This window comes from Cnephaeus nilssonii, assembly GCF_951640355.1.
Source record: "Cnephaeus nilssonii genome assembly, chromosome: 13".
Lineage (NCBI taxonomy): Eukaryota > Metazoa > Chordata > Mammalia > Chiroptera > Vespertilionidae > Cnephaeus > Cnephaeus nilssonii.
In genome coordinates this window covers 6,056,777-6,068,751 of record NC_137084.1, presented here as the reverse complement: position 1 = coordinate 6,068,751, position 11,975 = coordinate 6,056,777, and the positions used below count along the sequence as shown (strand labels likewise).

The following is an 11,975-nucleotide window of genomic DNA, read 5'->3' as shown; positions in this document are numbered from 1 at the left end:
AGCTGCATTTTTCTGATCTTGGCTACTCTGGGCCTTACCGGGGTCCTGTACTAGCTGCTGGACATGGAGGATCTCATTTGATTTTTGCAAAAACCTTGAAATAGGATATCATCATTTTACCTATTGTACAGATGGGGAAACAGGCCAATAGGTTCGTCGACTTCCCTAAGACCACTTAGCATGTCCTCAGGTGTCCCTGAACTGGGATTCAGCCTTCCTCAGATTCCACCTGCCTCAACACACACACACACACACACACACACACGCACGCACGCACACGCACGCACGCACGCACACAGCAGTCCACTCACTGGGGTCCAGACTGTCCCAGCCTTGTCTCTTCTCATGGGAATGAAGAAGAGATGGGTGAGGAAAGTAACATTAAGTACCTACTGTATTACAGGTACCCTCCATAATTCACAACCACCTGGTGATGGTCCCTGTTTATTCCATTTAACAGCTGAGGAAACGGAGACTCCAGGAGTGGAAAAGGGCAGAGCTGTGCCAAGACCAGGGCTGTCTGACCTCCTCCACCACCACTTCTGAGTTCTCCTTGGGGTTGTGCCTGTGCCTGTTTCTCATCTCTCTTCCAGAGTCTGAGATTCCCTGCTAGACCTGGGACCAGAACGTTCCCGTCTGGTTCCCAACCGGGTCAAGAGAGAAAAGCATTGGGAAGAGTTGGATTCCTAGTGCTGTGTGTGTGTGTGTGTGTGTGTGTGTGTGTGTGTGTAGGAGTCGCCATGCTTCCATACCGCCCCCCCCCCCCCCCCAGCCTCCCCAGCTGGGCTCCCCTCCTCTGGCAGTGTGAGGCTCTGGAAGCAAGAAGCAAGACTGATCACATCCCCCTCTCACCACTCATGGGGGCCCTCTGTCCTCTCAATAGCCCCAGGTCTGGGCTCTGTGGCTCCAACTGGCTGTGTGGCCTGGGGCAGGTCCCTCCCCTAGGAATCTGCACTCCCTCGGCAGCCATCTTCCACTGGGGATGCTGTCCAGGTCAGGCTTGGATTCAGAGCCTCTTCTTCAGGTTTTTCTATCTCCAGAAACTCTGTCTGCCTGTCTTCCTAGCTCACTCCCCCTAGAACAGCGGTCGCCAACCTTTTGGACCTCACGGACCACCAATGGTCTGCGGACCACAGGTGAGGACCGCTGCCCTAGAAATAGTCTGGGGGCAACCTGAGCAGCACCCCAAGCTTGTCTTGGCTCTCAGGGAGAGGTGGCTCTCAGGGATCCGATTCAGACTTGGCCTCCATGGCAACCACAGCCCACCAGGCCCCAGTCCAATGTCCCCACCCCTCATTCCTCTTTTCTGCCCCCTCCACGCCCGGCCCATTTTTCCTGCCGCACCTGTGCCCCTGCTGTTCCCCTTACCTGGGCTGCCCTCCCCACGGCTCCCCCCCAGTCCAAGGAAAGCAGCTCAGTGTAATGGGGAAGAGGGCAGGCCTGCGTCCCGGTGGGCAGCCATGGACAGGAATCTGACTTGGCCACTCCCTCGCAGTGGGACTTGGAGCACGTACCTTAATCTGCCCATAAATAGAAACGGTAACACCTCCCTCCCCGGGTTCCTGTGAGGATTAAATAACCAAACCTCCGAGAAGCAGAGCCCGATGCCTGGTGAGTGCTCAATGAACACAGTTATTATTGTCATTAGCACAGTGCGGGGCACAGGTGGGCATTCGGGAATGGTAGCCCTTATATCACAGCCAAAGCTCTGGAACTGCGAGTCCTCTCTCCTCTCTCGGCTCCTGACTGTCCGCAAACGAGGTTCCGAATCCTCCGTCCAGCATCTTCCCTCTCAGCACAGCCCCCACCTGCTGCCCTCCTGGAGCCCTGCTCCAGCACGCTGCCCCCCACTCAGTTCCTGCCTCCTTACCTCGGAGCCGGTGTTCCACCTCTGCCTCCCGCCGAGGGCACCCTCCCCTTCCTGTGGGGGATCCCTGAGCTCCTATGCCACCTCCTCTGTGACCCTCCCTCACTTTCCCACCTGCCAGTGAGACCCGCGCCGCAGCCCCTGGTTAACCCTCTGACCCGGGCCCGCAGGAAGCCATGCTGTCATTGGGCAATGCGCTCTGGCTGGGAACTCCACCAGGCAGGGAGCCCGGTCTCATTGTCTTTGTGTCCCCAGAACCCACCCGGCATGGAGTCCAGCCCACAGTGGTATCAGCAGGTGCTGGTCCCAGCCTGCCGCCGCCTGTAACTCCGTCAGGGGCGGGAGGCACTGCACACATGCGGGACACGTGGGGTTGGTGAGGGCAGCTGAGCAGCAAGGTTTATAGAACCCAGGGCAGCAGCAGGGTGGATATCTGAAGCTGGGTCAGCAGGCTCCGGGCACAGCCAGCCTCAACTGGGGGTCAGGGGCCCAGGGCCCTTTCACTCCCCCAGGGGCACAGTGTAGGCGGCATGATGTGAGACACCCCAGGAAGGGCCAGGGCTGGGGGTGGGCTTTCTTCCATCAGGCCAGGGCAGAGCTGGTGCTGAGGACCCCACCATTGTGGCTGGAGTACGGGCCTCGGGAACACCTCTGGGTTCCCAGGGGAGGGGCACAGCCCATCCAATGCGTCCACGTGGAGCGGCTAGGTGCCAGCAGGTAGAGTCCCACATGCAGAGCTCCCTCTAGGCTGCAGGAGGTGGGGGAGCTGGGTGGGCAGGTGGGCGAGGCAGCAGGCGGTCCTGGGAGCCTAGTCCAGCGGTCCCTGGAAAATGAGGCGGACACAGCCATGCTCGCCGGTGAGCCAGGCCCCGCAAAAGGGGCAGGCGGCGTGGAAAGCGTGAGTGCCGTGGGGCAGTGGTGTCTGGGCCCAGTAGCGGGCAGTCTTCTCGGAGCAGACATGGCCGCAGGGTGCAAAGGCATGGCTGGGTGGTCCGGGGTCCAGACAGAGGCCAGCCTCCTGGCCAAGCCACAGGGGCACGTAGGGCCCCACAAGACGGCAGAGAGGGCACTCGCGCTCCTGGGGACCCCGCTCTCGCCGACAGCCCCAGCCGTGGTAGCCGTGGACGTGGCCGCAGCGGACGTAGACCCAGGGCTGCTGCTTGTCAGGGGCCGTGCGGCCCCGGGCCGGGCTGGGGAAGGCCAGGGTGCTGAGGCCCACGGGGCACTGGGGCCGCGCCGCGTTGGCTTCCTGCCGCTGGGCCTCCAGCTGCTTCAGCGTGGGAGCCCGCAGCAGCCCCGCCGGCGTGCGCCACAGCAGCGTGGCCCCGCACAGGTCGATGAGGGAGCCGTCCCGCAGCACATTGGACTCGTTCTCCACCTGCCAGCGGAGCAGAAGGGCCTTATTGCCCAGGAGGCCCCCAAGCCCCTACCATGGGGCAGCCATCTCCCCAGACTAGCCACCCATCCATCCCACGGAACCTCCCTGGAGAGGGCACCCTGGACTATCAGAGCCGGCTGGGGGGGAGGGGTGTGGCTGGGACAGAGAAGGGGAGGGTTGGGGCAAAGGAGGGGGGAGGCGCAAGAAGCCACGTGGGAGGGCCGGCAGGTGCTCCCAGGCACACAGGGTCCCTCACGCAACAGAGCGTGGGCCTTGGTTACCTCATCCGTCAAATCAGGAGTTTTCCCAGGCTCCCCCCTAGTGGCAGAGGCAGGAAACTCTTGTAGCCGACACAGGGGACTGAGCCCACAGCAGCTGGACTCTAGAGCTAGACTGCCTGGGTGGGAATTCTGGCCTCACCAGTTACTAACTCTGTGTCCCTGGTCGAGTAACTCGACCTTTCTGCGCCTTCATTTCTTATCCTCCAGACGGATTTCACTTTCCTGTACGTCAAGTGGTTCGCATGAGTCAATCAACGTAAACTGGAACGTGCCCGGAACGTAGTGCATGCTAGTGAAACATTCACGTGCACCATTTTTAAAAATCATCTTTCCCCAAACCGCCCAGTAGAATTGATGCTCTGGGAAGATAAGCCACGTGGTTCCTTGAGGTTTTGCCTCTCGTGGCCTGACACATGCATACCCAGAAAGAGCTCGGCTTTGCCCGTTGGAGGAACTTGGGGCCACATGGCCTTGGGCAAGCCCCTGCCTCCGTCTCAGACCCTCTCCCAGCTCCTAACATTCGTTTCTATCGGGACCGCAGGGCGCATTCACTGTCACCTGCGTCAGAACTACTCCCAGGCTCTCCCGCTGGGAGAGGATGACAAAGCTAAGCCCGTCTGCATGTGACAGACACGTTACTAACTGCCACCAACACTTCAGGCTGTAAACTGCTCACACATGGGCCAAGTGTCACTCTCATAAGAGCGTGTGATTTCTTGCAGCTGCTGGCATCCTCTAAGCCATTGGGTACTGCATGGTGTGTTTGTGCTCCACCTCCTATCACCCCTTGGACCTCCAACAGGGGTGGTACTTGGGGACGTTAGCCTGGTCCCCTCTGTGCAGCAAGCGGCGCGTGGAGCCTGTTGGGGCTCCCTCGTGCAGGAGGACTGGAGACCACCTCCTGGCTTGGGCAGGGAGACAGGCAGGTTTGGAGATCCCAGGAAGGATGACTGCGCGGGGAGGGAGGGATGGGGCAGACCACCTACCAGCTTCCCCCGCTGCTGTGCCGAGCGGCTGTCCCTCAGAGTATAGACGTTCCCACAGACTGAGATCTCCCGCCAGACACCTGGGGCCGAGTCCTCAGAGAAGCCGCCCGCTGGGTGCATCACCAGGACCCCATTGGTGGTTAAGCCGTCCATCAGGCCATCGGGGGTCCGCCATTTGGCTGCCCGCTCCTGGGACCACACGTGGGATCAGACCACACACCCCCAAGTGGCCCCCAGCAGGTCATGAGCCAGGGGGGCTGTCCCTCTATCCTCAAGGTCACAGGTAGCCCAGAGGGGACTAAAGTTGGCGCTGCCTGACCTTGGACGTCATCTGACCTCTCTGAACCTCACTTTGCTCATTTGCTAAGTGGGGTGCTAATCCCTGCATAGGTCATAGTTATGATTACGGAGGGCTGGTCCATCACCCCAGGATGCTGCCCCTCCCCAGCCTACCCCGCAGCTCACTCTCAGATGAAGCGCTGGTCCCTGCCTGGGGCTCACTCACTCCAAGGAAGATGTTGCTGGAGGCATCGAAGCCAGCGGCATAGATGCGGGCAGTATAGGGCGGCCGGCGGTCACACAGGATGCGGCAGGCATAGCGGGAGATGGTGCTCTGGGGAGAGGGGCCCTCAGCCACCCCTCCTCCAGGAGACGTGTCTGTTACCACAAAGTCGATCATGTTCTCTGTGGAGCGGCCGATCTGTGAGGAAGGGGAAGGCAAGCACAGGGACGCTGTGTGTACAGGTCAGTCCCCCGGGCTTCCCACCCCCGGGGTTTCTGGTAGCTGCTCTGCATGGAGAGTCACCAAATAATGAGGAGGCAGCACCATCTCAAGTCCCCGGGGAGCTCCAAGTCCAGTTCCAAGGTCTAGAACTTCTCCCTCACCTCCCCCAAAGTTCTGGGGAGCACCCCACTCAATAAAAACTAGTCGATTTGCTGACTAACAGTGAAAGGGTGATATCTATGGTCTGGAAGTGCTCACATACTAGCAGCAACTAGTGAATTTTTAGTGTTTATTATATGCCAGGCTCCTTGCTAAGCATTTTCTATGCGATATCTCCCTTCATCTTCCCAATAACTCCATGGGCCCCACCTGAGCAATGAGGTAAGCAAGGCCTGGAGAGGTTAGGTGACTCTTTCTCAAAGCCACCAAGCTAATAAGCAATGGAGCTGGGATCTGAACCAGGTGGTGTGACTCTCATAGGGCACTCTGAACCCCTAAACTGTATGTCCTCCCACAGCTAGGGAGTCCGGTCTTGGGTTTGAATCTTGATACAGCTACTACCTGCTGTGGGCCCTTGCTGGGATGTCCTGCTTCCTCATCTGAAGAGTGGTTGACTGCACTAAGGCCCCCAAAGCACCTTCCCCGGGGCCCCTGGTCCTCCAGCCTCACCCTGGAAGGTCTGTAGAGCCGAGCATTGAGGCTGGTGGCCAGGAGGCGTGAGGAAGGGCCCGAGCATACCTGGAACATGTCTGTGTCACTGTCATGTGTGTATTCGACTATGACCGAATGGCTCCGGGACAGTGTGTACGAGATGCTGTGCTGGCCCCTGTTACTCAGTGCCTGGTGGGGAGAAAGAAGAAGTCACTTCTCAGGCCACGTAGCCATGAGAAGGGTGAGCCTTTGAACTAGAAGCTGGAGCCCGGGGCCAGCGGCCACTCCCGGGGAAGGGTGGTTCTACCCTTTGCAGAGGTGTGCGGCGCAGCCAGCGCTTCACACGGTTACCTTTGCTCGCTCCAGCCACCCCAACAAGGAGACATGGTTATCATTCCCATTGTACCGCTGAGGGAACAGCAGCTCAGAGAGGAGGAGAAATTGGCCTAGTCATGGAGCTGGAAACAGCAATTCTAGCCTAAAGGCTTTTCCTTTGTCATTGCTGTGTGACTCTCATGTCCCCTCTCTGACCCTGGGCTGCCTCTAAAATTAGCCCTAGCTGGTTTGGCTCAGTGGATAGAGCATTGGCCTGTGGACTGAAGGATCCCGTTTAGATTCCAGTCAAGGGCACATGCTCAGGTTGCAGGCTCAGTCCCCAGTGTGTGTGTGTGTGTGTGTGTGTGTGTGTGTGTGTGTGTGTGTGTATGTGTGTGTGTGTGTGTTGGGGGGAGGAGGGGACCGGCATGCAGGAGGCAGTCGATCAATGATTCTCTCTCATCACTGATGTTTCTATCTCTCTCTCCCTCTCTCTTCCTCTCTGAAATCAATACAAATATTAAATAAACAAACAAACAAATAAATAATGCTGATAGCTGTCCAGTGGATGGATGGCGTCTGATGGTCAAGGAAATGCTTTGCAAACTGGAAAGGAATGTGCACACTGCAAAGACTCTCCCATTTCTGCGGCAGCCCAACAGGCAATGAGTAAAGATACAGTGAGCTCCCGGGCTCCGGTGGGGCGGGGGCAGAAAGGGCAGGACCACTCCCCGGCTCTGCTGGGATAAGCGGCTTGCCTTGGAGATGAGCGGCGTGGAGATATGGTGCATGACGTCTGGCTTCACTCCGTTGGCATGTGGCCTGCGGTTCAGTGCCAGGCGGCTTCGCCGGCGGCCCTTGTCCCCACTTGATAGACACCCATTGTAGCTGTGGACATGGGGAGTTAAGAAAAGGTTGCAGGGAGAGAGGTACAAGTGAGCCTTTGAGAGACTAGTAGGAACTGCCAACTTTCGGGCAGATCCCACCTTAGTAAACAAGCCCTAGAACCACCTGAAACCAGAAGACCCTACTTATCGAAGTGGTGCCTTTCGGGAGCGGACTGGGTCAGAACATCTTCAAAGGATTTTTCTCTAAATTAACCAGTGATTCCTGGCCCCCTAAGCCATGCCTGGCCAGATGCTGGGCGCTGGGGTGGCATAGGTGATGAACCACAGGGCAGTTCTATGCCCTAGTGGTGGGGGAGGGGGATCCTCAGCTTTTCAAGGAACCTGGGTGCCACCTGCCATGACCCAGGCACAAGTCAAGTGCACCACAAGCCCAGAGGCAGGAGAAGGGAATTCTGGCCCCAGGATCACATTTCTAGGAGAGAGAACACCTCTACTGGGCCTTGAAGAACTGGAAAGGAGTCACCTTCAGCAAACTGCCATTTATTACACCAGAGTACTACTGGAAACCAGAATGAAAGGAAAAACTAGACCCACAATGCCACGACCTCCATATGTCCATTCACATCAAAGTTCTACCTTCCTTTCCAGCTCTTGTCCGGAGGGAATGATGTGGAAAGCAAGGATGGGGTGAGTCACAGACTTGATTGCTGCCATGTACTGGAGCCTCCCATGTTCCTGGTGCTTCATTAATTACCTAATGGAACCTGTGCAATGTCCTGCCAAGCAAGTATCTTTCTTCCCCTTTTATACATGAGGAAAACTGAGGCTCAGGGAGGTGAAATGACTTGCCTGAGGTCCCAGGCTAGTAAGAGAAGAAGTCTGTCTGGCTCCAGCCTTTCCTGCAGACGCCCTTCTAGAGGTAAGGCTCACCGTCAGCAATGGCCCCGAGGCCGGCAGAGCTTGGTGAGATCAGGGCATGGTGACTCGGGTGGTGAAGTGCAACAGAGGAAGATGAGGTTTGTGGAAGGGCCCAGAAAACCAGGCGGAGGAGTCTGGACTTTATTCTGTAAGCAGTGGGGAGCAATGGATGGTTTGACAGGATGAAGAGCTGCCAAATACAGCCAAGGACCACGTGATCAGAATCTTCTAGGAGCTTGTTAAAATACAAGCTCCACCCATGGAGATGGTGATTCTGTAGGCTTGGGATGGGCCTGTCACTGGCCACTTTCCATGTGTTCTCCAGGTGGCTCAGATGCACAGCCAGGGTGGGCTTCAGTGCTCGGCACTGAACCACCAGCTGTCAAGAGGACCTGGCCCTCGGTCTGCGCTCTCCCCCATCACTAGCCTCACCTTCATCTGCACAGACAGCCCTGATTTCGGAACACCAAGCAGCTGCTATTCTCAGGCAAACACCCCTGAGCGGGCATCACTCTTACCCTTGTAAGCTCTTTCCACATATGGGGTGGGGCAGTTCAGGACCCAGGCTGGGGCTCAGGAGGGCCTAGCTGACATCCTGGCTTGTCCATTTATCACATGACCTCTGTAAAATGGGGCTAATTTATCAGGACCTACCTGTGGGTTCATTGTGAGAACTAAACATGATAAAGCATTTAAAAATGCTTGGCACAGAGTTTGGCATATATACAGCAGACCCTTAGTAAATGTCAGCTATTATTATTTTTTAAAGCACATGGGCCTGGCCAGTGTGGCTCAATGGTTGAGTGTTGACCTATGAACCAGGAGGTCACGGTTTGATTTCTGGTCAGGGCGCATGCCCAAGTTCCGAGCTCCATCCTCAGGAGGGGGCATGCAGGAGATAGCCGATCAGTGATTCTCTCTCATCATTGATGTTTCTATCTCTCTCTCCCTCTCCCTTCCTCTCTGAAATCAATTAAAAAAAATTTTTTTTAAAGCACATGGCATGTGTAGGTCAACAAACAGTAGCCATTATTATTTCTACAAAATCATCATAATGATAACATAGCTCCTTGAATATTTTCTTCAGGGCAGATGGCAGAGAGAAAGGCCAAAAGGAAGAGGGATCTGTGTCTGGGGGAAAAACAAAGTGGTTGTTGCAGGGATCCTGATCAGACGGAGACCAGGAAGTCTACCCAGCCACCAACTCACATCACTTCCTCTCTTCAGGCCTGTTTTCTCATCTGTGGCATGAAAATCAGCTGTGGCTTAGTGAAAGCGCACTAGACCTAGAGTAAGAAAGACCTGGATCCAAGTCCCAGCCCTGCCACTTACCAGCTGTGTGCCCTTGGGCCAGTCACTTCCCCTCTCTGAGCCTCGGTTTCCTCACCTCCTTCCTCACAGCATCTTTGTGAAGATTGAAATGAAATAATGTCCATGAAAGGGCTTGGCACAGGCCTGCCTCCCAGAACACCTGATACGTGCCAGGCCCTGTTCTATGCGCTTTACAGAAATCACCTTATTCCTTCCTTCCAACAACCCTCTGAGGTGTTATCATCATCCCTATTTGTAAGAGGGGAAAACGGAGGCGGAGGGAAGTTAAACAACTTGCAGAGGCAGGATTTGAACCAAGCAATTTCGATAGAGAACCAGAGTTCTTCACCTCAAACCACACACTCACAAGGTGCTTTATGAAAGGCAGCTGTGTTACTTTGTTCTGATCAGAAACAGGTGGGTAGTTAAGAGTTGTCTTCGTAATTTATGAACAATGGGAAGATAAAATAACGATTATGAATTAAGTGGGTTTGGTCAACTCTGTCTCTCAGCTGGGAAGGTGAGGACGGACAAATAGCAGAAGGTCATAGGTGGGGAGAACGGGGGCCCTTGGCTTGCTTGCCCTGCAGGGAGCCTGGTGCCCCACCCCACCTGGACCAGGGACGCTCACCCCAGGACGATGAGTTCGCCATACTTGATGGGCTCCTCGCCTGGCTGCACATCTTCACCAGAAGAGAGGATGCAAGAGCCCTGGCTCCCAGGGTGCTGGAGGTCTGAGGTTCGGGGGGACCCCACGTCAGGGTTTCCTTCCAGCACCATTCTGGGCAAAATGGGAGAGGAGAAAAAGAATTTTGTAGCCTCCCATCCCATCCCCGCTACATGCCAGCTCTGGCCTGCTGCAGGGCCACCTAGGCTAACGCCAGAATGACCTTTCACCGCCTCTGTTGCTGTGGCAACCACTTCACCTCTGCCTCTCCTAAACTGCCCTGGGTTGCTGGGATACCAGGGAAGGGAGTTGATAGGTGGAATGGAACCAAGAGGGAGAAGCCCCACAGAGGATCAGAAAATTTGGTGGGGTCAGAGGGATGAACTAACTTGGAATGGCCAGAGGCTTCTTTTTGGCCAGGACCCCAGTCTGGGATGTTTTTGGAAGAAGGGTACCCCAGGAGTTGGGGGTCCTTAACTCCTCATCTCAGACTCAGTTCCTGGGTTTAGCTCTCAGCCCCAGGACCTTCCTTCTGTCAGGTTATTGGAATCTGCCCTTTTTAATCTTTCCGCCTCTTTGCAGGTCTGGCCTCTGTCTGTCTGCTTTCTCAATGACTCTTCGTCCTCCCCGCCTCTGTCCTTTTCGCCATCTCCCTTCCCACCTTCTTCCCCATCTCCGCCTGTTTGTCCACCTCCACTTCCCTATCCATCTGCCTCAGTCTGTCCATCTTGGCCTCGCCCTCCGGCCAGGCCTCTGGACCCATCCCGGGTGCGCGCCCCCTTCCTCCCTCAGGTGTCTGTCTGCAGTCCCCGGGCCGTCTGGGTCTCTGGAGGCCTGTGGGGGCGGCGCTCCCCCCTCCAGCTACGGCTGCAGCAGAGCCCATCTCCGCAGGAAGCCTGTTTGGAAAACATACCCGCGCAGGAGGGGCTGCGCCGGGGCAGGCCCGCGCCCCGCACCCGGGCCAGGCACAATGACGGCCCAGCGCATACGCAGATACACACCCGGGGCCCCTCCACACAAACACGCGCGTGCACGCACAGTCCCGCACACCCCAAGCCCCGCAAGCAGAACCAGGACGGGCGCACAGCCAACCCTAGTCCCGCGACTGCAGGCGCGAGCGCCCAAACAGCCACAGGCACTCGCCCTCGGACCCACTCCCCCTGCCACCCCCAGACATGCAAACACGCCCCCTGCACCCGCCAGGGCCCGCCCGGCGCAGCCCCCGCCCCCTCCGCCCAGGCGTCCTCACCTGGCCGCTCTCGGGGATCCGCTCTGCGCCGATCCCTCCGCACCTCGACTCTGCTCGGCCCCGGGGCCGCTGCGGCGGGATGGGCCCGGCCCGCGGCGGCTCCGCGCTGCCTCGTCACGGGGACACCCGGGGCCGAGGGAGGGGGACCAGCGCGAACCTCCACGCTCCACCCCCCGTCCCGATGCCCCGCCCCTGACCCGCCTCCAGGAGAGCCCCGCCCACTCCAGACTCCGCCCCTTGCGGCGAAGTTTAGCCCTAATAACCTGAGCACCGCCCCTTCTGGGAAGACCACGCCCCTCTCTGACCCCGCCCCCGGCACTGGAAGTCCCAGACCGCCGCTGTCTCAGGAACTCCGTGGACTACCATCGCGGGTTCGGCGACTCCCTGGTAGCCTAGTTCGGGCTACCCAGATCCCGCCCTGATTTCTGGGGATTTCCCGGGTCCCCCCCAAAGACCTGGCGCCCCCTCCTCCACCGCAGTCTAGATCCTTCGCGCTGGGCAGGAGGCCCCTCTTCCCACATTAGTCCAGGGGCTCTCCACACCACCCACACCCACACCCCCCGCCTTCTACTTGGGGAAGCCGCAGAATTAGAGGGGTGAGCTGGGGCGGGAAGGAGAGGGAGAAGGAAAATACTAGAGGAGGCCGACGCGGGGGAGAGGGTTGTGCGTCTGCAGGGAGGCCGCAGAACGCCGCTGCGTCAGACCTTTTCTTCCAGCCCAGCTCGGCCACCTTCCTCTCCTTGGGTGCCTTCTGGCCCACTCTGGACCCCCTGGTGCCCA

At 57.7% G+C, this 11,975-nt stretch overlaps 1 protein-coding gene across 2 annotated transcripts; it reads right to left on the bottom strand.

Moving 5' to 3' along the window:
• Positions 1-1,668: 1,668 nt before the first annotated feature.
• On the bottom strand, positions 1,669-11,308 carry PELI3 (pellino E3 ubiquitin protein ligase family member 3). Of its 2 annotated transcripts, XM_079788289.1 has the most exons (8): positions 11,196-11,308; positions 9,911-10,060; positions 9,301-9,372; positions 6,961-7,090; positions 5,975-6,076; positions 5,018-5,212; positions 4,513-4,701; positions 1,669-3,245 (listed from the first exon to the last, which is right to left on the bottom strand). In XM_079788289.1, exons 2-8 carry the CDS (start codon positions 10,057-10,059, stop codon positions 2,676-2,678), a joined length of 1,407 nt encoding a protein of 468 aa, XP_079644415.1. In that variant the 5' UTR covers position 10,060; positions 11,196-11,308; the 3' UTR covers positions 1,669-2,675. The 2 variants fall into 2 exon arrangements, with proteins under 2 accessions (XP_079644415.1, XP_079644416.1); XM_079788290.1 differs by lacking the exon at positions 9,301-9,372.
• Positions 11,309-11,975: the final 667 nt, after the last annotated feature.